Source organism: Crassostrea angulata, chromosome 10, assembly GCF_025612915.1.
Source record: "Crassostrea angulata isolate pt1a10 chromosome 10, ASM2561291v2, whole genome shotgun sequence".
In the NCBI taxonomy this organism is placed as follows: domain Eukaryota; kingdom Metazoa; phylum Mollusca; class Bivalvia; order Ostreida; family Ostreidae; genus Magallana; species Magallana angulata.
Genome location: NC_069120.1, coordinates 1892501 through 1919395, shown reverse-complemented (window position 1 = coordinate 1919395; position 26895 = coordinate 1892501). Strand labels below are relative to the sequence as shown.

The 26895-nt window shown below is 36.7% G+C and overlaps 2 protein-coding genes, 1 long non-coding RNA gene and 1 pseudogene across 6 annotated transcripts in view; 1 reads left to right on the top strand and 3 right to left on the bottom strand.

The window, feature by feature from the left end:
• Nucleotides 1-973: 973 nt before the first annotated feature.
• Nucleotides 974-11789, bottom strand: LOC128164767 (U4/U6 small nuclear ribonucleoprotein Prp31-like). Its single transcript, XM_052828761.1, has 10 exons — nucleotides 11772-11789; nucleotides 8705-8814; nucleotides 6328-6379; nucleotides 6033-6150; nucleotides 5521-5678; nucleotides 5037-5254; nucleotides 4516-4588; nucleotides 4072-4200; nucleotides 2864-2962; nucleotides 974-1330 (listed from the first exon to the last, which is right to left on the bottom strand). The coding sequence occupies exons 1-10, from the start codon at nucleotides 11787-11789 to the stop codon at nucleotides 1220-1222; spliced, it is 1086 nt and encodes a 361-aa protein (XP_052684721.1). The 3' UTR covers nucleotides 974-1219.
• A 619-nt stretch (nucleotides 11790-12408) lies between these two features.
• Nucleotides 12409-14345, bottom strand: LOC128165060 (indoleamine 2,3-dioxygenase 2-like; annotated as a pseudogene).
• A 4829-nt stretch (nucleotides 14346-19174) lies between these two features.
• Nucleotides 19175-26895, bottom strand: part of LOC128165061 (uncharacterized) — a 16891-nt gene continuing 9170 nt past the window's right edge. Inside the window, exons 5-7 of one of the 4 annotated variants that reach the window (XR_008241015.1) lie at nucleotides 23001-23554; nucleotides 22561-22640; nucleotides 19175-19585 (exon numbers count right to left, since the gene is read on the bottom strand). This is a non-coding gene — a long non-coding RNA (uncharacterized LOC128165061). Of the gene's footprint in view, nucleotides 19586-22560; nucleotides 22641-23000; nucleotides 23555-26895 lie in introns of those variants that run through there. The other 3 variants (XR_008241016.1, XR_008241018.1, XR_008241017.1) reach the window with 3 other exon arrangements.
• Nucleotides 19600-22843, top strand: LOC128165058 (uncharacterized). Its single transcript, XM_052829262.1, has 2 exons — nucleotides 19600-19809; nucleotides 20208-22843. The coding sequence occupies exon 2, from the start codon at nucleotides 20234-20236 to the stop codon at nucleotides 21920-21922; it is 1689 nt and encodes a 562-aa protein (XP_052685222.1). The 5' UTR covers nucleotides 19600-19809; nucleotides 20208-20233; the 3' UTR covers nucleotides 21923-22843.

Here is a 26895-nt window from a genome sequence, read left to right as displayed (position 1 = left end):
CATTAGCAACACACTTGGCAACGGGTAACACTATATAAATAGTGCCTGTTTGGGAGGGTAACAGTTGAAATTGACACCCCGAGAAAACCATTGTCAACCGACGCGAAGCGGAGGTTGACAATGGTTTTCGAGGGGTGTCAATTTCAACTGTTATCCTCCCAAACAGGCACTATTTATTTTGTTATACTGAATGTCTTTTTTAAAAATTTTAAGAAAATTTTACTGCTTTTATATAGGAATAACGTGAATTCTACAGCGAACCGTACGCGCACAATTTTCGCGCATGTAACATTTTTTAATGTTACCCGTTGCCAAGTGCGTTGCTAACGCTGAGGGTAATAGTAAATATTATTACTGCGTCTTAACCAATCAGATTTCAGTATTTAACATGAAAGTATAACAAAACGAATTGTTACATGCGCGTAAATTATGCACGTAAGGTTCACCATAGAATTCACGTCATTTCTATACAAAAGCAGTAAAATTTCTCTAAAACAAAGACATTGAGTATAATAAAATTAATAGTGCCTGTTTGGAAGGATAACAGTTGAAACTGACACCCCGAATAAAACCATTGTCAACCGACACGAAGGTGACCTTAAAATGTAATGGTATAAAACATTACACATGTTGGTCAAGCATCAAGAACAGTACAGGAGCAGATACCACAAGGTTTTGTATCTTTTATAATCAAAGTAAATACCATTAATTTTAATTTTTGCAACTTTTGTTTTTAGCTTTAGAACATTAATGTACCACATCATATCACAAATTAAACAAACAGAAAAAAGAGAACAAATGTTTTAAATTGATAATAGAGAATATTGCATTTAACTAATTTTACTTTACCAATTTATTTTACTACCAATCTCAAGTGTACATCCTATGAATGGTGAATTATTTTCACTTCGTTAAAAAGCCTTGTAATGAAGACATAGAGGACGGTAATAAAATTACTTGACAATACAAGACGTACATTGTAATGACTTTATTCCACATATTTCAGTTTGGATTATATAAAACAATATCATAAGATGACATGAGACAATTACATCACAATGATCAACAGTTTTGTAAAACCATGTCAGGTATTCCACAAACATACCAGTAACATATAGATTTGATCTCGCTGAAATAATCAAAAACGTAGAAAGATATACATCAAGGCTTTCTACCGACACACACACAGTAAGCCAACCAGAAAATGGCACTGCCACCGTCACGTGTCTCCCTTCTTGATTTTGTGGAACCCAGATGTACTGGAGAAGTACTTGGCATTGGCGGCTTGTACTTTACGTTCCGCAGCCTGGGGGTTCACGATCTCAAGTCCCTGTCAAATAAGATATATTTGTGAATATACATGTACCATCTCCACATAGTAGAACAAATGTCATGGCCAGACTGAGATCTCGAGCTCTATGAACTAATCACTACATTGTAGGGTATTCTAGGCACTATACAAACTGTGGAGGGTGTACAGTACATGCAACACAAAGGACAGGGGTCTAACATACCTGTAAAGGGGTGCAAAAGCAAAACTAAAGGCTGTTCTATTATACATAAATATATGCACTGGAAACTGTTCTATTATACAGGGTGTCCCATAATATCTGATACCATTTTCTCTTGGAATAACTTTTGATTAATTTAAATAACAGAAAACCAAAGTCATTTTCGTAACTGTATATGATGTAAATTTTCATTCAACAAATTTTACAAACATTCATAACTTTTCGACAAATTAAGCATTGTTTTAAAAAAACAACAACAAAAAAGAGGTTGCGTCAAAATGACATCCCTTTTTTATCAATGACAACGTCAATTGGAAGAGTAAAATTACTCTGTACCAATCTCATCTTCTTAAATCTTCTCACTATTAAAAGACTCTGTTGCCTGCTGAATTGTTTTTCGATAGGCTAATCTTATTCAATACTAGTAATTCATACACCTATATCTGGCGTCTGTGTTTAAAATACAGTTTTAAAATGGAAGATACCTGCTCTGTTGTCCAATTCATTTATTCAATTCAACCAAAGAAATATGATACAATTTTGTGACATCATAATTCAATGAGAAGCACATTTTTCTCCTAAACTTTTTTATGGGGAAAAATTAAACTATTTCACATTTTATTTGAGTCAAAGTTAACCAGTTTTGGCCATGCAATATTTATTTACAGGCATTTCAAATGGTATCAGATATTCTGGGACACCCTGTACATACCAGTAGGGGTGTAAATGCCACACTGGAGACTGTTCTATTATACATACCTGTAGGGGTGTAAATGCCACACTGGGGACTGTTCTATTATACATACCTGTAGGGGTGTAAATGCCACACTGGAGACTGTTCTATTATACATACCTGTAGGGGTGTAAATGCCGCACTGGGGACTGTTCTATTATACATACCTGTAGGGGTGTAAATGCCACACTGGACGCTGTTCTATTATACATACCTGTAGGGGTGTAAATGCCACACTGGGGACTGTTCTATTATACATACCTGTAGGGGTGTAAATGCCACATTGGGGACTGTTCTATTATACATACCTATAGGGGTGTAAATGCCACACTGGAGACTGTTCTATTATACATACCTGTAGGGGTGTAAATGCCACACTGGAGACTGTTCTATTATACATACCTGTAGGGGTGTAAATGCCACACTGGGGACTGTTCTATTATACATACCTGTAGGGGTGTAAATGCCACACTGAGGACTGTTCTACCTGTAGGGGTGTAAATGCCACACTGGGGACTGTCCTATTATACATACCTGTAGGGGTGTAAATGCCACACTGAGGACTGTTCTACCTGTAGGGGTGTAAATGCCACACTGGGGACTGTTTTATTATACATACCTGTAGGGGTGTAAATGCCACACTGGACGCTGTTCCAGCAATCTGTCGTTTCACTGTTGTACTTCCTCCCCAAACATTGTTCTGCTTCTGAACTTTAGCCTTAACAAAATGGGTATCAGAAATTACAATCATATCTAATAAATGTCATTATAACTATGCTGTAAACAAAATTAAATCACAAGCATTTTATAAATGACCTTACTCTCTCTTATATGGTTCATGTACAATAAAGAAAAAAACAAACACAGTACATGTACTAATATTTCAAATTTTTCAAGTAGCTCTTTTTTTTCTTTGAGAACACTGCATGTAAATGCAATTTGCTTTGCTATTTTCTCATAATAAAAACAATGTTTCTGTAAACCACTTTAACACTGTTAATTTGTGAAAGTAAAAAGTTGCGTATAAAACTTGGTTGACAGGAGAACAAAAACAATATTCACGGCGGTAAGGAACAAATCACTGTAACAGTGCATGGTAAAAGTGGGCAAAAACGGATCAAATATTGTTTGTTTTGCTAAACATTTATAATATTTATCAATATTAATAAAAAAAAATTGAATCCCTGGCAAAATCATTATGGTATATTTTCAAATGGCTAACTTTCAAGACAAACCAAGTTACATGTAGATTACCACAAAAATTCTGTTTATACAGTTTTGACACAAGTATGGTACTACTGAATCATTCTGTGACATATGTGTACATGTACAGTACTGACACAAGTATACGGTACTACTGAATCATTCTGTGACATATGTGTACATGTACAGTACTAACACAAGTATACGATACTACTGAATCATTCTGTGATATATGTGTACATGTACAGTACTGACACAAGTATACAGTACTACTGAATCATTCTGTGATATATGTGTACATGTACAGTACTGACACAAGTATACAATACTACTGAATCATTCTGTGATATATGTGTACATGTACAGTACTGACACAAGTATACGATACTACTGAATCATTCTGTGATATATGTGTATATGTACAGTACTGACACAAGTATACGATACTACTGAATCATTCTGTGACATATGTGTACATGTACAGTACTGACACAAGTATACAGTACTACTGAATCATTCTGTGATACAAGTGTACATATACAGTACTGACACAAGTATATATATATGTGTACATGTAGACCTCCATGGTTTCTTCTTGTATTGGCTTTAACTAGCACACCTTACCTGTAGAGTCTTAGAGATTCGGGCCTTGGTTTTGGAGTCCACCACTGGCCCACGGATTTTTCCAGACCGCGATTTGCCTAAAGCTCCGAGAGAAAATCCCAGATCATCTTGATAAGCATCTTCCTCAATCTGTAAACATCAACCCTGGTTTGAAGTGATACTACGTTGGCTTAAACTCAATATCAGATTTTGACCTGCAATTATTTCTGCTTACAAAATAATTAGTACATATCTTCTTTTATTACCATTTCGCTAAAGATAAAATGTGATTAATGGGCAATATGTCATAAATCTCTTTTAAACTTAATTATTTATCTCTGAATGCAATATATCAACACAAAAATTAAATAGCAACTATATCTAAACATTTATAGATAGGGCCATCAAATCTTCATTAATTTAACTTAAATGCATCTGATGTAATGCTTAATGTGTTTATTTTACCTCTCCAAAGTTCATTCTGTTGGCCGCTTTTCTAACTTCTGTTAATCCTAATCTTTCTTTCATTTTTCTTGCCCTTAAAAATTAAAAGAGAAGATTAATTAGATTAATGAACACAGAATCCATTTATTATCAAATCGTTGATAAGCCTTCTGTAACTTGCCTTCTAAATCATAAGAGCCCGTTCTCACCATCCTCGATTTTTCCTGTACAGATCTATAAAGGCTGACTTCTATTTCACTACAAACTACGTTCAAACATTTTTCCTGGACTACTCTTTATACATCACTAGAACCTACATGAACCTTCACCTTTTCTAGTTGTTTAATTGATTGCTCCATTGTTTATCACTAGAACCTTCATGTACCTTCACCTTTTCTAGTTGTTTCATTGATTGCTCCATTGTTTATCCCTAGAACCTACATGTACCTTCACCTTTTCTAGTTGTTTCATTGATTGCTCCATTGTTTATCCCTAGAACCTACATGTACCCTCACCGTTTCTATTTTATCCCTATAACCTACCTTCTTCCTCCTCGTTTTTTCCGGGACTGCTCAATAGGGGCTGGCAGTGGTTTGACCGTTTTGACGGGGGGTGGTTCCTGAAGCTTGTCAAGTTTCTGCTCGATCTCTGCCCTTAGGCTGTCACCGATGGCTCCGTCCACGCTCTCGTGGAAGCTGTCCACCCGGGCAGCCAGTGTACACTTGGCAGCCACTAGACGGGCCGCTTTCTTCCTCAGGTCCTGATCATAAAACATGATTTTTTTTATTACTGCATTAACAAGAAAACCAGGTCCAGTAACTGTCCTACTTAATCATTACTAGCTACATATAGAATTTGGTTAAAATTAATTCTGTAGTGTTTGAAGAGGCTGAAAAGATAAAATTGTAACAACATCTGACAAATAATGAACACAAAGTAAGCCCTGTAAATACTTTCTATGTTTGCGATAAATAAAACATAAGCAAGTGTCAACTGTAAATTCTTAGAAAATATTAAGGAAGTTACCGGCGGAGTTTTCTGGGCGATTTCACTGTAATACACGTGTCCTGTGTGGGGGAGAATGGCGGCTGTTGAAAATCCAGACAAGGTTCTTTTCTGTGCACCAAGTATTTGAACGTTACAGGCCGGCATTTTGGATAAATTTGTCAGGCCCCCAGCAGTTCCTAACAATATTACATACATTTGTATATATAGAACAATGTTATAGAGTACAGATGAATTAGTCAAATCATCAGCAGTTTTTAAAATAGTTATTACATGTATGAAATATTTATGTGTTAAATTCAACAATACTATGGCTGATATACTGTAGATTATGCTGGTAAATTAACAACCAGCCATGAATCGTTCCATTCCAAATGTTATCAATGATGAATTGTTTCACTCTATAGATCCAAGAATACTGCAAATTATCAATACAAGTTGTTTTGTTCTGTGTGAAGAATGACCCAAGTTTATGGCCACTTATAAGTATTTTATGAACAACACAGGTAGTTTTGCTGAATGTAGTGACTGACCCATGAGTTTGGCGGCTATGGAGGCTCCCACGATGATGGACAGATTGGGGGCGATGAAGGACATACGAGACTCCACATACTCAAAGATCTTAGCCTTGCACTCCGTCAGGTCGACGGCCTGTAACAAACAAACAAACAATAATCCACATAAACAGAATATACTCGTCACTTGATTCAGTCTATTGAATTTGTATGTAATTTTAATGATCGATCAAATTGTTTAATTAAACTCAGTTTTACACAGACTACCTTCAACATACACATGACTTATTTTTTACAGAAACTTAAGGCTTACCATTTTACATGCTTCGTTAACGACAGCCAGTTCCTCGGGGGTCAGCTCTGACCTACAAGATGAAGAAAGTTTTCAACACAGCAGATCTTGTCTAATTTCTATCAGAAAAACAAATTCACAATACAAGAACTGTCTCTGAGGACTATTTCAATTCCTGTCATGTAAATGATGATGTTTTACGGTTACCGTATTTAAACAGGCTGACGCTAAATGAAAAATATTTAAAAATAAGTTTGGGTCATGGAAACGAAACACCCTTAATTTAAAACATAATTTTTGCCCCAAATGAGCTCCTTATTTTTGTTTATAAACTACATAAAACATATGTATCTCACTGACCACCATAATAGTGTTTGTGCCCATGTAGGTGGGTGGGGGATGTCTGAGGTACTTACCCCTGTGTAGTGGACGCTGTGACATTGACCACCATTATGGTGTGTGTGGGTGGGGGATGTCTGAGGTACTTACCCCTGTGTAGTGGACGCTGTGACACTGACCACCATTATGGTGTGTGTGTGTGGGTGGGGGATGTCTGAGGTACTTACCCCTGTGTAGTGGACGCTGTGACACTGACCACCGTTATGGTGTGTGTGGGTGGGGGATGTCTGAGGTACTTACCCCTGTGTAGTGGACGCTGTGACACTGACCACCATTATGGTGTGTGTGGGTGGGGGATGTCTGAGGTACTTACCCCTGTGTAGTGGACGCTGTGACACTGACCACCATTATGGTGTGTGTGGGTGGGTGGGGGATGTCTGAGGTACTTACCCCTGTGTAGTGGACGCTGTGACACTGACCACCATTATGGTGTGTGTGGGTGGGGGATGTCTGAGGTACTTACCCCTGTGTAGTGGACGCTGTGACACTGACCACCGTTATGGTGTATGTGGGTGGGTGGGGGATGTCTGAAGTACTTATCCCTGTGTAGTGGACGCTGTGACACTGACCACCATTATGGTGTGTGTGTGTGGGTGGGGGATGTCTGAGGTACTTATCCCTGTGTAGTGGACGCTGTGACACTGACCACCATTATGGTGTGTGTGGGTGGGTGGGGGATGTCTGAGGTACTTACCCCTGTGTAGTGGACGCTGTGACACTGACCACCATTATGGTGTGTGTGTGTGGGTGGGGGATGTCTGAAGTACTTACCCCTGTGTAGTGGACGCTGTGACATTGACCACCATTATGGTGTGTGTGTGTGGGTGGGGGATGTCTGAGGTACTTACCCCTGTGTAGTGGACGCTGTGACATTGACCACCATTATGGTGTGTGTGTGTGGGTGGGGGATGTCTGAGGTACTTACCCCTGTGTAGTGGACGCTGTGACACTGACCACCATTATGGTGTGTGTGTGTGGGTGGGGGATGTCTGAAGTACTTACCCCTGTGTAGTGGACGCTGTGACATTGACCACCATTATGGTGTGTGTGGGTGGGGGATGTCTGAGGTACTTACCCCTGTGTAGTTGACGCTGTGACACTGACCACCATTATGGTGTGTGTGGGTGGGGGATGTCTGAGGTACTTACCCCTGTGTAGTGGACGCTGTGACATTGACCACCATTATGGTGTGTGTGGGTGGGGGATGTCTGAGGTACTTACCCCTGTGTAGTGGACGCTGTGACACTGACCACCGTTATGGTGTGTGTGTGTGGGTGGGGGATGTCTGAGGTACTTACCCCTGTGTAGTGGACGCTGTGATACTGACCACCATTATGGTGTGTGTGTGTGTGTGGGTGGGGGATGTCTGAGGTACTTACCCCTGTGTAGTGGACGCTGTGACACTGACCACTATTATGGTGTGTGTGGGTGGGTGGGGGATGTCTGAGGTACTTACCCCTGTGTAGTGGACGCTGTGACACTGACCACCATTATAGTGTGTGTGTGTGGGTGGGGGGAATGTCTGAGTTACTTACCCCTGTGTAGTGGACGCTGTGACACTGACCAACATTATGGTGTGTGTGGGTGGGTGGGGGATGTCTGAGGTACTTACCCCTGTGTAGTTGACGCTGTGACACTGACCACCATTATGGTGTGTGTGTGGGTGGGGGATGTCTGAGGTACTTACCCCTGTGAAGTGGACGCTGTGACTCTGACCACCATTATGGTGTGTGTGGGTGGATGGGGGGAATGTCTGAGGTACTTACCCCTGTGTAGTGGACGCTGTGACACTGACCACCATTATGGTGTGTGTGGGTGGGTGGGGGAATGTCTGAGGTACTTACCCCTGTGTAGTGGACGCTGTGACATTGACCACCATTATGGTGTGTGTGGGTGGGTGGGGGAATGTCTGAGGTACTTACCCCTGTGTAGTGGACGCTGTGACACTGACCACCATTATGGTGTGTGTGGGTGGGTGGGGGATGTCTGAGGTACTTACCCCTGTGTAGTGGACGCTGTGACATTGACCACCATTATAGTAGCTGGGGTCAAGATCTCCTGTAACACTTCATTGCTCTTGGACTTCTCCAGGATGTTGTTGCCAAGTTCCTACCAATATACACACCCTTTAAATGTATGATTAAATGAAGTATAATTGGCAATATTATTACCAGGGATAAATTTACACTAAGTAAGCAAGAAGAAATGTGCACAATAGAAATGAAGATAACCTTTTACATGTACAGTCCTAATGTACTCTAGTGGTGTGGGAACGAGTGATTGTCAGACCATGTCTGCAAAAGTGAAAATTTGTTTTACACAATAACAAGCAGTGTCTCACTTATTTCATTGTCGATCTCTACGGTGATGTTGTTCGCCTCCACAATCAGCTGATACTCTGGGTCAGCCTCTACCGGACCCGCCACCGTCAAACATCAACAAATTATATCAGTGTATCATTGGAACTTTCTCTGTCAAACATCAACAAATTATATCAGTGTATCAATAGAACTTTCTCTGTCAAACATCAACAAATTATATCAGTGTATCATTGAAACTTTCTCTGTCAAACTTCAAAAAATTTTACGTGTAGCTTATATTTTTTTAAATAATTAAATCAACTAAAATCACTGTGACCATTGCTGTAAAAGCAGAATCATTTTTTGCTGATTATTTTTACTTTCATCAAACATGCAAGTTTGTCAATATAATATTTATCTGTATGCTCAGAAAGACCAATTTCTTACAGAATTAGGCTTCTAGCTTGACTAACATTCAAAACCTCTGATCAATCGACAAATCTGTTTTCTCTGAAGATGCATGTATTGGCTATAGATTAAAGCCTAGATCACATTTAAGCTGATGGTTGGGCAAACAAATTCTCCTCGAATAGTCAGCTGATGAAATATGATTGCTCCACACTGGTATAGGATGACGCGGAGCAGTCAAATTAAGGTATTCGATGTATAAAGACCACATTTTGTAACTAATAAATGATTGGTCCGATATTCTTAATCATGATATCATTCTGAAGGTGTTATCAAATAAAAATTAAATACTCCACCAAAGGAATTTTCAACATTTTGATTATGGTCCAACTAGTCACACCTTGAATTTTGCATTGAAGTCTATGGGCAACGTATGCTTTATTAAGATATTGTAAAAAGTAACTAAAAATTCGTAAAACTCTCTTGGTTAATACATGCATAAACTTTCTCTTTATTAAAATATGAAATAAAATGAATTATTTACCGCAGATATTTTGACGAAATTAGAATTTTCTTTTCTTCATCTTTAAATTTGAGACGCAAAATGACAGGCTACTGAAAGGTTGTCAGTCATGTGAATTTGGTTCATTTTACTTTCATTGTTTTCTAGCAATACATATTATACTAGTTTAAAATGATTCAAAATTTTTCAATATCCCATCATTATATATTGAATACCTTAATTCCAAGGAACATCGATAACTTTAAATAAAAGTTTGAATATTAATTAGTTGGCGAATCACTCCCAGATCATCGAGCGCTGGGCCACAATTTGATTTTCCCAAACCTTTAATTTCATAAACAAGTCGGCAATTGCTGATATTCACTTGTAACAATGTGGGCATTGCTTCAATTTCCTTACAAGTGAAAAGCTGTCAATGTGACAGCAAACCGGGTTTTCTTTTATGTAAACTGTATCCATAATCCATGTCAACCCTTATCCAGTGAAATGGAGTACCCTACATGTATATGCAACATTTTGCCAAAAAATGACTAAGTTCAAAAGCTAGTATTTTTTTTTTTATAAATTATCGGAAATCAAAATCCTAGCAATATGCACACCTCTGATATATGTACAATTGATCTGCAAAAGAACAACTTCCTATCTTGAGAACTGTAGGAGGAGTTATCCGTACAATGAGGGTACCCTATATGCAATATTTTGCCAAAAAATGACTAAGTTCAAAAGCTGGTATTTTTTCGATAAATTATCGGAAATCAAAATCCTAGCAATATGCACACCTCTGATATATGTACAATTGATCTGCAAAAGAACAACTTCCTATCTTGAGAACTGTAGGAGGATTTATCCGTACAATGAGGGTACCCTATATGCAATATTTTGCCAAAAAATGACTAAGTTCAAAAGCTGGTATTTTTTCGATAAATTATCGGAAATCAAAATCCTAGCAATATGCACACCTCTGATATATGTACAATTGATCTGCAAAAGAACAATTTCATATCTTGAGAACTGTAGGAGGAGTTATCCGTACAATGAGGGTACCCTACATGCAATATTTTGCCAAAAAATGACTAAGTTCAAAAGCTAGTATTTTTTCGATAAATTATCGGAAATCAAAATCCTAGCAATATGCACACCTCTGATATATGTACAATTGATCTGCAAAAGAACAACTTCCTATCTTGAAAACTGTAGGAGGAGTTATCCGTACAATGAGGGTACCCTTTTGGCAGCCGCCCGCCCGCCATTTTCACCATTTTAATAACCGGATTTTTCCGTTGGAAAACCCGGTTATTAAAAAGGTTTGGAGCATGGCCTTGTTTGCCTGACCACTGCTTATTAAGCAATAAATGGTAGATGTTTAAAGTAATCCGTATACGATCAGCCCTTCGTCAGTAGATTTATCAAAACTGCCTGAGAGACTAGTCGACCCTCTGTTGAGTTTTTATCCTCATTAGGTGTCTGCCAGCCGATATTTAAGAAAAACCCAAATGCCTAAATGTCGAACAACTGACAACATACATAACAAACCCTTGGATACTCTTATTATCAGTAGTCCCTTTTCTAACATGATAATGTTATAATCATAACACATGTTGAGCATTGCAGTTATCAAAAAGATCCTATAAACAATTGTTTATGTATATAGGATATAAACCTACATCAAACTCTGATCCCCTTGAGATGCTCAAGAATTGTCCAGGGCCTTAGTCAACACAATTTAAAAGAATCACCCGGCTGATAAGTTTCTGAGAGGAAGATTTTTATAGATTTAGTCTATTTGATCATATGTAAAAGTTCGACCCCCCCCCCCCCCCCCAATTGTGGCCCACCCTACTTCCGGGGGTCATGGTTTAAACAATTGAAAATTTACATTACCTGAGGATGCTTCCACACAAGTTTCAGCTTTCCTGGCTAATTAGTTCTTGAGAAGAAGTTTTTTCAAGATTGACTCTATAAATTCCAATGTAAAAATTCGACCCCCCCCCCCCATTGTGGCCCCGCCCTTCTCCAAGGAATCATAATCATAATTTTCATAACTTTAAATCTACACTACCTGAAGATGCTTCCACAAAAGATTCAGCTTTTCTGGCCAAATGGTTCTTGAGAAGAAGATTTTCGGAATTTTTCTCAACAATTTTCAATAATTCCTAAGTAACTCCCCTTAAAATAGGGCGTGGTCCTTAATTTTCATCACTTTGAATCCTCTTTGTCCAAGGGTACTGTGTGCCAAGTTTGGTTAATATTGGCTTGGTAGCTCTTAAGAAGATGTCGAAAATTTAAAAAGTTTCGGACGAACGGATAGACAGACCGACAGACACACAGACAGACAGATGACAGACAAAATGTGATCAGAAAAACTTACTTGAGCTTTCAGCTCAGGTGAGCTTAAGACTCTTTTTTTCAAAATAACCTATAGACATCATGCATTTATCTTCAGTTTACATTCTATTTTGAAAGGAAATTTCCTTACCCATAAAGATAGGGACGCAAAACATTGTAAAAGACCTCTGCATCAAGCTCATCTAAAACATATCAAAGTAAGTAATCTTTGAACACCTAATGGACGTGTACAAAATCATGTGGCTTAATAGAACACCTAGCATCTTAACTTTAGGTAGACTGTTTTTCTTTATGAAACAAAACAAACACATGGCACATTAAACAAGAATAATTACCGTGCATTCTAGAAAATGTCTCCTCCAGTATTGTCATCACATTTTTGATTTCTGCCATGGAATTCTGGTATCCTATGACGTCATCATTGTACGCAGCGGAAATAGCTTTGATGATGTGCTTTAGAGAACCAATATGAACACTGATGCATTATAAATTAAATCAAATTCCTGTTAATTATTATGAAAAAAATAACTGCACTCTCTCCCTAAAGCAACAAAAGAAATACAAACAAACAAACCGTAATGGCAGGAGCGAATTTGTATTCTATCATGGCGGTGACTATGATGAACCATTCGGTCTGCCTCCCCCCAGGAACGACGTGATAAAGACAGCTGAGGTTCCTGTTACACGGACAGACATACGTACACCAATCACAAACAACTTAACAAACGAACTGTGGTTCCTGTTAAAAAGATATCATCTCAGAGACTTTAAAATGAAGCAAGGTACTTACGATAAATCCACAGGCCTGTAAAATGAGAGTTTAATAAGCTTTCAGGCATTTTGTTTGTGTGACATTTCGTATACAATGTACAGGAGCATATGACAGACTGTGGTGAGTTTACCTGTTTGGATCTTTGATTTTGACGTTAGTGAGACAAAGTGCGGGATGGCAAATAACTGGTTGGAGACCAAGACGTTTAGACACCGCACACCAAGGTACTGCCAGGGCCCGGGGTAATGCCCGATACAATAAAACAATATATCAGGAATATGAAATGGAAAAGGCAATGAAATGGCTTGGTAAAACATCTGACACAATGTATAGAATATATCAGGAATATACATTTGAAAACTATAGGCACTGCATTTAAGGGCCCAGGGTAAAAACTGATGCAATATAATTAAATTTCGTTTACAGAAACCTTAGACCGCAACTTATACATAATACAATGATACATCAATACACTATGTAAATCTTGCAGAATATTAAGTCAGTAGATGAAGAACCTTTGGAACCCCTTGGTCGCCTTCCTGCCAGATGTACCCAGTGGCAATGGCACCCAGCACTACATGAGCGAGTCGAAGTTCACGGTACGACGTCAGGCGCTCGTGATCAAGTAATGGCAGCTAAACAGAAAAACCGAGGGGTCAGTATGTAATATAGCCATCAGGTTTACGAGAGATTTGGAAACTATATAACATTCTATCGTCCGAGCATAATTAACTGTGTGACTTTACAGCTTTAGGTATCTGCAGTATTTATTATCTTCACATTAATTTACATTTAATTGATTTTGTGAAACTTGCTGATTGATGTATGAAAATTAAAAAAAGAATACTAGTATATAAAAATATTTTAAAAAAGAATATCATCGATCACCTTTTGAACTTTTTCCCGCAAAATTTTAACCTGGCTTGATAACTGCAAGAGAGTTCCATTCCTCAAAGTACTCTGGCAGTCGTTCCTAGAATATTTCAATCGGTATAAGTTTTTGTCCCCTGTTGTCCGCCTTAGTTTTAATAGTTGTATACATACCAGTGGTTTGTCGAGAAGAAACCCCATAGTATGATAGTACTAGATATCCCATAATCCTTGAGGTTTACTCCAGCGAGCTTAGCCATTCACTAACTTTTGCTGTGTAAATGATCAAGAGCAAATCTATCTGTAAATTATTTAGTCTGTAGGTGAACAACGCACTACGAGCATGACGAGGGACATCGTGACATTAGAACCAAGAAATACGGAAGCTCTTCTCCCCGTGGACAAGGACTCCATTCACTATTTACTCGTGCAATCGCAACTTCTCGGGCCTTTCCGGCAAGCTCGGAAAAACACGAGGTGTTTTTCCGAGCTTGCCGGAAAGGCCCGAGAAGTTGCGATTGTTTACTCCTGTTTCCTTTGATATAACGAGAAATAGTCCGTAGAGTTAACTTTTGTATTATGAAATTTTCTTTAAGGAGGATGTGCGGCCATTTTTTGTACATTTTAGGATAAGAATGTAAATATTTCTTAATCTGGCTTGTTTCACAAGGGCTCGGTAGTTAGACACTGAAATGTATAACAATTTATTCCCGAATAAAAAAAATATACATAATGGTCATTCAATATATGGTATCGAAATAAAATCCGCCGTTAAACATTTTTTAAAACGACGATAAAGGGCGATTTTAACGGCGGATTTTTTTCGATACCATAGAACATATATTGAATGACAATCTATGTATATTTTTTATTCGGGAATAAATTGTTATACATTTCGGTTTCTGACAACCGAGCCCCAGTGCACCAGACCGGTCTATTGTGTGTACATCGAATCGCACCTGTAAATACAGTATACTTGAAAATACCACTCATTTTGACTTCCTTTTGATTTTGACATTGCAAAATAGCACAATTACTTATATCTATCTACATAAAAGATAGTGAATTGTACAAAGGAGAGAACGACGTATTTCCAATTTCGATCTTTTTTAATGCAAATACTGTAAAATGTATCCAGTTTGATCGAAATCTATGGCGAGTTTATTTCAGTGACAAAAAAAGTAGCAATAACAGCATATCCATAATGTTTGGAGAAAAATTCAAATCTGCCGTGCAGACCTAGCAGCTGAGCAAGCTATCCGTACAGATGGCCTTGTGGCTGTAGACAAAATTCGACACACTAATTCAGCTTAAGAGTGCAAGCTAATCGGCAACTTCGTTACTATTTATAACACCCCACAGTGAAAGGGGGAGGTTGATGATGTCATAGACAGGGGCGGATCCAGTTTTAAGCAGGGGTCCTGGGGGCAAAGCCTCCGGAAGCTCTTGGATTCTAGAGATTTTATAGAGGTTAAAATGAAGCTTTCAAAATTAGACTTTTGCGATATTTACAATTTACATTTAAAGGTTTGCAAGGACAGATCCAGGATTTGAAGTCAGTGGAGGTGCTCGTTTTAGGCAGGGGGTCTGCCGGGAGGGGGAGGGCGCCATGGGGCCGCCAGTGGATCCAGGGCAAAGCTTTGGTGGCACTGGTGGTCCTGGGGCGAAGCCTCCGGAGGCTCCTAGATTCTATGGATTTTGTAGGGTAAATGAAGTCTTCAAATTTATCTTTTTGTGATGTTTCTTCTTATGAGTATTATTACATTAAAGTAAAACAATTGTTTACAATTGTTAGAGGTTTGTAGATTTAAGACCTGTAGTCATCCCATCAAAATACTATGCCTTGCAGAAATATAAGAAACATTTCCTACTACAGTATTTTTTTTCTCACGAATAGCTGTAAAATTAATCGGTTTATAAAAATGCTAGTTCAATGGGACGATGTAAGTGAAGTTTATAAAAAGATAACGATGCCAGCTTGTATAATAATAAACGTGGAAGAGTCGTTAAAAACACTAGCTAGTCCAACTGATCATTTTAAAGTGGGCGATTGGTCACATTTGAACCCAATAACAAGGAATACTGGAAGCTAAAAACGTCGGTCCTTTTTTAAACACAATATTGTAAAATGATTAACGATTTTTTTATTAATTTTTTTATGATATTAAGCTAGAAATAAATCCAAACACTACTAAGTGGGAATTTGCCAAACTGTAAGTGACTTAAAATGAAAAATTTAAGTATCAGTTATTGCATAGAAAAAAGCAAAAATACGAAACGATAAATACAACTTATTGAGAGTGAATTAGAGCAAGTAGAAAATCAACATCATTCAAATATCAATATGGTACGGAAAAAGATTTAGATAATCAATTAGACACTTTATATGAAATTAAATTAGAAGGAGCACAAAAAGGACAAGAACCAAATGGATAGAAGAAGGAGAAAAAAACATTAATCGTACTTTTTAAGACTCGAAAATAAACATCAGTGGAAAAATCTTATCAATCGAGTCAGTAGTGCGGGATCAACCAATGTAAAAAATTTGTGAAATTTTAAATCGGCTGTGCAATTTCTCTGTAAATTCTTATTCATCAAAGGTTATACCGATAAATGAAATTCAATCATATCTTGTCCAAATTAATACAACCTCTGTGTTGTCAGAAAATTATATAATATACATAATGTGAAAACTTCCCAACATTACAGGAATGCGCAGAAGCTGAAGATGGAATGAAAAATAATAAGTCACCTGCAGGAGTAGACGGTTTACCTGTTAAATTTTGTTTTGGAAAATATCAGAGATTTGTTTATATGAAATTATATTCCAAATTTATACTGAAGACGAAATATTTACATTTTCACCTGTCTTTGTCTGTGTTAACATTACGAATCAATTGTGAAGCCTATAACCCAATAATTTCATCAAAGATGAGTGACACAAAATGGGCATGTCTTATAGCATAACCGAAACACGTTATTGGCTGTGCCGCGTAGTTATACATAGCATGTGCTACATGAAAAAAATTGTGATTTTAAAATGTTGTTAAAAACTGTAGATATTGGATATGATATAAATATAAGTAATAAGAAATCATTCTTTGAATATCATGAGATGATAATTTCGGGGCGTGGTCAAATCTATCATAAAGCCCTTCTGGAGTATTAGATTTCACCACACCCCGATCGAAATTATCACATCATAATACTGTAAGAATGATTTCTTATTTCTTAATTAACCCCAACACAAGAACGCTAAGTTCTCTCTCTTATACATAAAAAGGGATAGATAAGTTAGAAAATTACAGACCAAAAAGTCTTACTAATTGTGACTAAAAAAAAATAATTGCATTTATATTTGCCAGGAGATTACAAAAAGTAATTAATAAATTGGTAAATAGAATTAAATCAATCAGGTTATTTAAAAGGAAGATATATTGCCAAAATAAAAATATAGAAGAATTTCGTGAAAAGCCAGATAATTAATTCCTTACAAGTAATTGTCTCAAAGTTCTTTATTTCGCAACAATACTTGAAAACCCTAATCAGGCTATACTTGAACAAGTAAACAAAATTATATTCTTATATGGGGGGGGGGGGGGGGAGAAAGAATAAAACACCAATAAGACATATATCAGATGGACAGATTGGTATCAGACATTGAAAATAAGGTCAAAGCTTTAAACGCTTCATGAGTTTCGTATTGGGATCACTGACTTTGAATGCATAACGCACTTTAATTTTTTTAAATAAAGATGCCACTATTTTTATAAATATATAACTACATGTACAATTAAATGGAGAAGAATAGAGAGACATGCACTGATTATGTATTAAGTATGTAAAAAAAAAAAGTAGCCATTTTTAGATGTCTGTTTTTATGCAATTGTGAATTTTATATTATTTTTTATTAAAAAATTCGTTTTTAAATATGGCACAAACAAACATTCTTAGGATTCATGCAGAAAAAAATATGATAAAATTTAAAAAAAAAAAAAAAACCCTACCTACCTAATTTTTTCATCAGTGTTACCCCAAACACACAGTTTTTTATAGGCCTTATTCTACGGAAATTCAAGAAAATGTAATCAACTCTACCTATGAAATCGACTTCGAACGTCGCAAATACAACCTCTTAAATAGTGTAATGACTATGAGTTGCAGTTTAAACATTTGCCATTCCTACTAGAAAAAAATATGCCCTTCTTTTTTAAATTCATTTTGTCGCAATTTTTAATTGTTTTTACTACTGTGGTCAACCCGTGTTTCCCATGAAGTTTTAATCAAATTATTTTAAGAGTTATCCCTCTTCGTACGTCAAGCATCTAACTTTTTTCATATTTCAACAATTTTGTAATATCGCCTAAAATTCAATATTTTAGAAGTCTGTTTTTTTTCTCTTTTACCTCATCTCAGTATGTTTTATTGTTGGTTAATTTCTTTTCTTAGTCTCCTTAAAATTTTCAATATACACCAAGTGTTGTGTGTAAATAAAGACAGGTTGGAGCGAGATGGTTATGGTTTATTTCTTCAACACCCTCTGCTTAGACTTTCTTGAACAAGGTGACAAGTTAACACATCAATATATTTTTATCTGCGTTCTCAGAGATGACTTCACGTTGTCCGTGTGTTAATCAGTAGGCTGCCCGTCATGGACTGACTTCATGTTTACAGAACATCATCGTACAATCTATCATAATATTGGTCGTTTTGTTATTTCTAAATGTAGGTTTTCTTCTTAGTAAGCCTTTCCGAGTTTGTTTTTAAGAATGTCGGCTTTGGTTTTCATGACGCATACTTTTGCACATTCTTGTAAAATACAATGCATATATACTTTTTTAAAAAATTGCTATTTATGAAATCAAACAAAGTAATGAAAGTACAATAAGCCATATCGTCTCAAGCCACGGGTTTTGTGTCCATTCTATTTCTATTTCCAATAGAATGGACACAAAACCCGTGGCTTGAGACGATGACAATAAGCATATTTTGGAATTTTAAAGAAAAGATTATTTTTAAAAACTATTTCTTTTTAATTTGTTTGCTATGTGAACGTCGTAACTATGCACTTATGACCTTGTGATAAACTTAAGCTTTGTAGAGGTAGATCAAAAGAATTGACATTTAATAATAATTAAAAAGTGTACACATCTCATTTGGATGTCCGAAAGTTAATTCTATACATTTAACGCCACCTTCAACTACGAGGAAAGGACATACATTTTACATAAACACAATTTTTAAAGCAAATAATTTTTATTCATTTATATGGTCACCAATGTTGATACAAATTGAAAACTCTTCACATTTAATCAATCCGTGACTCATTTGACAGGTATAATATATTTACACAGTCACCTGTAATACATGTATTTCGTAAACACGCAAAATGTCATGGGAACACGTTGTTTTAATATTCCTCTGAAAATTTTTTTTTGTTCCGATGATGATGGTTTCCTTTCATTTATGGAGTAGATCAGATTTTTAAATTTCTTTTTAAATTCACTTTGTTTTGGTGTACAGATATGTCTGTCGATAAAGGTCAGCTAAGAACAATCCCCTTCAGCCTGGTCCTGAGTATGAAGACTCTAGATGCCAGAGACACGGATGTCAATATATCACACTGTACGCCTGGTATTCCAACGAGGGACAACTAATGATCTACAAAAACAAACAGAGTTATTGAACTTGACATTACCCAAATAACTGTACATAATTAAAAAGAAGAAAAAAACAATGATGTTGGGATAAACTTTTCGACAAAAAGAAGAAGCTTTTCAGCAAAATAAAATCATTTTTCTTGAGTCATTCAATCAATCACGTGATAAATAGGTCACCAGACCAGGAAGAGTAAATCCCCGGATTCGCCATGATAGAAGTTTAAGGTTTGTACAGTTTAAGATCGTAAATGTTGCTGCTATATGCATTTTCCAGTGTTATCAAAAATTCATTAAAGGTTGGATGGTTGTACATGAAGATTTTTCAGATATTGGTTGTATGCAATGTTGCATGTTTTATACAGCTGATATAGTCTGAAATATCTGATGTCTTCCTGGCTTGCTTTTTAAAAAAATATTTTAATATTTAATGTTTTGATATTTTATTATAGAAACATATATTCGCATGGGTGAGGTCAGAACTGTATATTTAATTAAACATCTGCTTAAGGGAACGATTTCATGTATATACAAAAAATGTACGCCAGGGATTCAAAATCTATACACAATACGATACAAGCGGTTACATGTGTAAATTAAGATATGATCATTAAATTTTTTTTCAGAATCCACGCAAGTTCATTGCCTGACCATGGACAAGCGTTGGGCCCAGGATGTGTTACGGTGTCGTCTCTGCGAGACCCCGGGCCCCCCTATGTACTGTGACATTTGTCACATACATCTGTGTAAAGCCTGTGTGGGGGAACATCTCTCAGATCAATCTACAGAACACAAAGTGCTGCCATTTGAACAGCGGGGATCTACTACAAATTACCCTAAGTGTCCTAAACATTCCACAAAACAATGTGAACTTCACTGTGAACAATGTGACATTCCTATTTGTGCACTCTGTATTTCTGAAGAATTACATTTAGGACATAAACCAGTTGACATTGTTAAACATATTGAAAGCAAAAAAGAACTTTTACAGAGAGAAATGCAAGAGTTAGAGAAATCCATTTACCCTAAATATCAACAGATTGCCTCTAATATCCCAGTTCAGAAAGCTGCTCTGAATAAAAACAGCCAGAAACTGACAACAGCAATAGACAAACATGGAGAAGCCTTGCACAGAGAAATAGACATCAGGATCCACAAACTGAAATCTGATCTCAATGAAATGGACACCAAACACCTGGCCGTCCTCGACAAACATGAAGGTGAAATCACACGCACCATTGATGAAATCACACAGAGCATTGCTGAACTGAAGAAGTTAGTGGACTCCAATGATGTCAGCCGTGTCTCTGCCTACAAATCAAGGATTGCTGAATTCAGAAGATTGCCTCCTAAACTCACCGTGTCCTTACCAAGTTTTACCCCTCAGAAGATCAACAAAGAACAGCTTTATCAACAGTTTGGTTCTCTGTCAGCGTCATCTATCAAAACAGAAGATCATGGCTACACCATGGATTCCCCTGGTGCTGAGTCCTCTCCCCCGGACAGACCGCTCATTGATGTATACGTACCACGGATCATCACACAGATAAACACCGAGTATGGAGTCTCTAATAGATTAGGCAGTGTGTCCTGTCTGAGTGATGAAGAACTATGGACGTGTGGTCGGGACAACAAGATGAGACTGTACAACCTAAAGGGAAAACTAGTGAAGTCAGTCCAAACCAAGTCAGGGAACGATCCAGGGGACATAGCAGTGACAAGGAGTGGGGATCTAGTTTATACTGATTACGATGATAGAACTGTGAACATAGTGAAGAATAAAAAGATAAAGACAGTGATCAGACTACGGGGGTGGAGACCTCACGGTGTCTGTAGTACCTCCTCTGGTGACCTCCTGGTTGTCATGAACAGTGAAGATAATAAACAAACAAAAGTTGTGTGTTACTCTGGCTCCACAGAGAAACAAAGCATTCAGTACGACGACAAAGGACAACCTCTCTATTCATCTGGTGAAATATATTACATTAAATACATCAGTGAGAACAGGAACCTAGATATCTGTGTGTCAGACCATGGAGCCCGTGCAGTAGTGGTGGTCAATCAGGCCGGGAAACTCCGGTTTACCTACACTGGTCCTCCCTCTACTACCAAGGGATCATTTAGTCCAGCCGGCATCACAACAGACAGCCAGGGTCGCATCCTGACAGCAGACGGTGACAACGACCGTATCCACATCCTGGATCAGGACGGACAGTTCCTCCGCTACATTGACAACTGTCATTTACAGGAACCATTGGGTTTATGTGTGGACACCAGAGACAACCTCTTTGTGGGTGAGTGGTTCACAGATAAAGTGAAGAAAATCCAGTATTACATGTAAACAAACTGTGTGTATACCTACATATATAAACAAACTGTGTGTATATCTACATATATAAACAAACTGTGTGTATATCTACATATATAAACAAACTGTGTGTATACCTACATATATAAACAAACTGTGTGTATACCTACATATATAAACAAACTGTGTGTATATCTACATATATAAACAAACTGTGGGTGTTACATTGATATGAATTGTTTACATATTGATAGATGAAATACAAACTATATGTATGTGTGAATACAACACTTACACAGGCTCTGTATAAATACTGTAGAGGAACATTTCTGTGGATTGTGAACAAATTACAGGTATATTTTATATGTACATGTATTGTGTGTGTGTGTAAACATACTGTTATGTATATTGTGTATAATTATATTGCATGTATATAATATTGTTTATTTCTTATTATTTAAGAAAGAATAAAAATGTTAAATAGTTCTATGGGATATAAACTTGTTGGTCACATGATTAAATCCTGTGAAGTCTGAAGGAATTCTCAGAAGATTACATCATGTCCCAACCAACTTTATCCAAGAGAACATTTTAACATTAAAATATATTATCATATTTACATTGAGATGAGAGATCATTCCAAATCATGACTTACTGTCTGTCATACATACCAGGTTATATGCTCCATGTGACAAGCCGTCAGTTGACCTCTTGACCCTTCAGAAAGTTCTACTGAATTCTTCACTTCATCCTTCAATAGATTCAGATGACAAGAGAAATAGCAATGTACTTTATATTAACAAACTGTATTTATTTTAATGTTAAGAGACTGATTGCATTTACATGTACCATGTAAACAAAACAATACTTATATACAAATTGTACTTCTATTCTCATTAGTAATTGTATTTCATGATGAATGAATAATAAAAAAATATTGTATTTTACATTGAATATCACTTTGCTGTCAAATAAATAAAACAAGACAATTAATGGTAATCCATGTTACAGAGTTTTACATGTTATTAGATTATCTTCCCTGGAAGATTAATGATTATCTTACCTGGAAGATTAATGATTATCTTACCTGGAAGATTAATGATTATCTTACCTTGTAGAATTTCTTAATTCCATCAGTTTCACAGGATGTTTTGATTTTATTTGTCTCCTTAAGTGTCTGAAAATAGTGCAAGATATGAAAAAGAGAGAGTAATTACACAAGAGGTCCTTGGGCCTCATCGCTAACCCAAGCAACACTGTAAAACTTAACCAATAGAGTCAAATAGTTTTAAAAACATAATTTTTAACAACAATTAAAAAATGAAATCCCCATTCCCAAACTCCTTACTGGTACATGGAGTTTAGAAGTATTTCTTTTTGATAAGCAATCCTAAACATCCTAGGCTTCCCATGTAGTAAACAAAATCATGGCAAAGAGGTTTGGTTTTTTTTGGCTTTATGCTTTTAAGATTAGATTTAAGGAATCATTCTTTGGGTATTATGAGGTGATCAATTGATAACTATGGTAAGGGTGATCAAATCCAATATATCCTATCGGACTACATGATATATTTGATCACGCTTGACCATATTTTATCACCTTATAATATTCAAAGAATGAAACAAAAAGTAAGGAATCTCACTTACCCGACGCTGTTCTATTACCTGACAATGACACATAATAAATGGCAAGGTATGCATTAAATACACAAAATAATTTGATTTGTTATACTTTCATGTAAAATACTGAAATCTGATTGGTTAAGACGCAGTTCATAATCCATTCTATTACCCTCAGTGTTAGCAACGCACTTAGCAACGGGTAACATTATATAAATAGTGCCTGTTTCGGAGGGTAACAGTTGAAATTGACACCCCGAGAAAACCATTGTCAACCGACGCGAAGCGCTGCTATGTGCGTTGCTAACGCTGAGGGTAATAGAAAGGATTATGAACTGCGTCTTAACCAATCAGATTTCAGTATTTTACATGAAAGTATAACAATACAAATTGTTATACTTTCATGTTAAATACTGAAATCTGATTGGTTAAGACGCAGTTAATAATATTTACTATTACCCTCAGCGTTAGCAACGCACTTGGCAACGGGTAACATTAAACAAGAGGCCCATGGGCCACATCGCTCACCTGAACAGCAGTTCCTTGTAACATTACATTTCGTAGCATATGCTTTTTCTATTTTAAACATTGAACCCCTTTCTGGGGACCCAGTTATGGTCCGAGGTTTATGGTTGGCTTGAACAACATAAATAGTAACATAGGAATTAAAATGTGTAGCACTGCGGTGGGACCGCACGTACACAACCTGAAAAAGAAGAGAAGAGTTCCACTTCAAGAGGAATAACTCTCAGACTATACAGAACATCAAGAAAGATAACTCTTGGTTCCACTACATTAGAGTTTACACAATTTGAGGATCCTTGCAAAGTAATCTCACAAACTGTAGCATTATAGTTCTCGAGAAAAACTTTTTAAAAACATTTTCAATATATCTTTCTATGTTAAACTTTGAACCCCTCTTGGGGCCACAGTATTAGTCCAGTGCTAAAGTTTTAATTATTTGGAATCTACATTATATAAGGATGCTTGCATAGTTATCTCACAAGCTGAAGCATTATAGTTCCCTAGAAAAAGATTTTTCAACATTTTCCCTCTATATTTCTATGCTAATTTAAACTTTGAACACCTCTTGGGGCTCCAGTATTAGATTGAGGTCACGGCTTTTTTAATTTCGAATCTAAACTATTTGAGGGTGCTTACGTAGTTATCTGACAAATTGATGCATTGTAGTTCTCGAAAAGAAGATTTTTAAACATTTTCCATATATACCGGTACTTCTACATTTAACTTTAAACCCATCTTGGGTCCCTAGTATTAGTCCAAGGGTCACTATTTTAAAACTGTCGAACCTTCATTATCCAAGGTTGTATGCATGATAGTAATCTCACAAATTGAAGCATTGTAGTTCTCGAGAAGAAGATTTTTTAACATGTTACCTTTATATTTCTATACCCATCTTGGGGCCCCAGTATTGGTCTGGGGTCACGATTTTACCAATTAGGAATCTACATAAGCGAAGGATGCATGCATAGAAATTCCACAAACTAAAACATTGTAGTTCTTGAGAAGAAAATTTTGAAACTTTTCCTTTATGCTTTTTAAAATGTTTAAATTTTGAACCCCAAAACAGTTGCACTATAGTTCTTGAGAAGAAGATTTTAAAACATTTTCCTAAATATGTTAAAATCTAAACCCCTACTGGGGCCCCAATTTTTGTTCGGGGGTCACGATTTTTACAATCTTCACTATATATACAACCTTTTGTGTATGTATTGGCATTTTTGGTGAAGTGGTTCTTGAGAAGAAAATTTTTAAACATTTTTCATATGTAGTTCTATGTTAAACTTTGAACCCCGCCAGGGGCCCCAGTTTTGGTCCGAGGGTCACGATTTTTACAATTTAGAATCTTCACTATATATACAAGCTTTTGTGTAAATATTGGCATTTCTGGTGCAGTGGTTCTTGAGAAGAAGATTTTTTAAACATTTTCCTATGTATTTCTATGTTAAACTTTGAACCCCGCCTGGGGCCCCAGTTTTGGTCCGAGGGTCACGATTTTAACAATTTAGAATCTTCACTATATATACAAGCTTTTGTGTAAATATTGGCATTTCTGGTGCAGTGGTTCTTGAGAAGAAGATTTTTTAAACATTTTCCTATGTATTTCTATGTTAAACTTTGAACCCCGCCTGGGGCCCCAGTTTTGGTCCGAGGGTCACAACTTTTACAATTTAGAATCTTCACTATATATACAAGTTTTTTGTGTAAATATTGGCATTTCTGGTGCAGTGGTTCTTGAGAAGAAGATTTTTTAAACATTTTCCTATGTATTTCTATGTTAAACTTTGAACCCCGCCTGGGGCCCCAGTTTTGGTCCGAGGGTCACGATTTTTACAATTTAGAATCTTCACTATATATACAAGTTTTTTGTGTAAATATTGGCATTTCTGGTGCAGTGGTTCTTGAGAAGAAGATTTTTTAAACATTTTCCATATGTAGTTCTATGTTAAACTTTGAACCCCGCCTGGGGCCCCAGTTTTGGTCCGAGGGTCACGATTTTAACAATTTAGAATATTCACTATATATACAAGCTTTTGTGTAAATATTGGCATTTCTGGTGCAGTGGTTCTTGAGAAGAAGATTTTTTAAACATTTTCCATATGTAGTTCTATGTTAAACTTTGAACCCCGCCTGGGGCCCCAGTTTTGGTCCGAGGGTCACGATTTTAACAATTTAGAATCTTCACTATATATACAAGCTTTTGTGTAAATATTGGCATTTCTGGTGCAGTGGTTCTTGAGAAGAAGATTTTTTAAACATTTTCCTATGTATTTCTATGTTAAACTTTGAACCCCGCCTGGGGCCCCAGTTTTGGTCCGAGGGTCACAACTTTTACAATTCAGAATCTTCACTATATATACAAGTTTTTTGTGTAAATATTGGCATTTCTGGTGCAGTGGTTCTTGAGAAGAAGATTTTTTAAACATTTTCCTATGTATTTCTATGTTAAACTTTGAACCCCGCCTGGGGCCCCAGTTTTGGTCCGAGGGTCACGATTTTTACAATTTAGAATCTTCACTATATATACAAGTTTTTTGTGTAAATATTGGCATTTCTGGTGCAGTGGTTCTTGAGAAGAAGATTTTTTAAACATTTTCCATATGTAGTTCTATGTTAAACTTTGAACCCCGCCTGGGGCCCCAGTTTTGGTCCGAGGGTCACGATTTTAACAATTTAGAATATTCACTATATATACAAGCTTTTGTGTAAATATTGGCATTTCTGGTGCAGTGGTTCTTGAGAAGAAGATTTTTTAAACATTTTCCTATGTATTTCTATGTTAAACTTTGAACCCCGCCTGGGGCCCCAGTTTTGGTCCGAGGGTCACAACTTTTACAATTTAGAATCTTCACTATATATACAAG

Coding starts and splice junctions, on each gene's coding strand:
- LOC128164767 (XM_052828761.1), bottom strand. Junction 5,679..6,032: donor CATAGCCGCCAAACTCATGG/GTCAGTCACTAC, acceptor TAATATTGTTAG/GAACTGCTGGGGGCCTGACA. Junction 5,255..5,520: donor TCGCCCAGAAAACTCCGCCG/GTAACTTCCTTA, acceptor TTTTATGATCAG/GACCTGAGGAAGAAAGCGGC.
- LOC128165058 (XM_052829262.1), top strand. CDS start 20,234: ATGGACAAGCGTTGGGCCCAGGATGTGTTACGGTGTCGTCTCTGCGAG.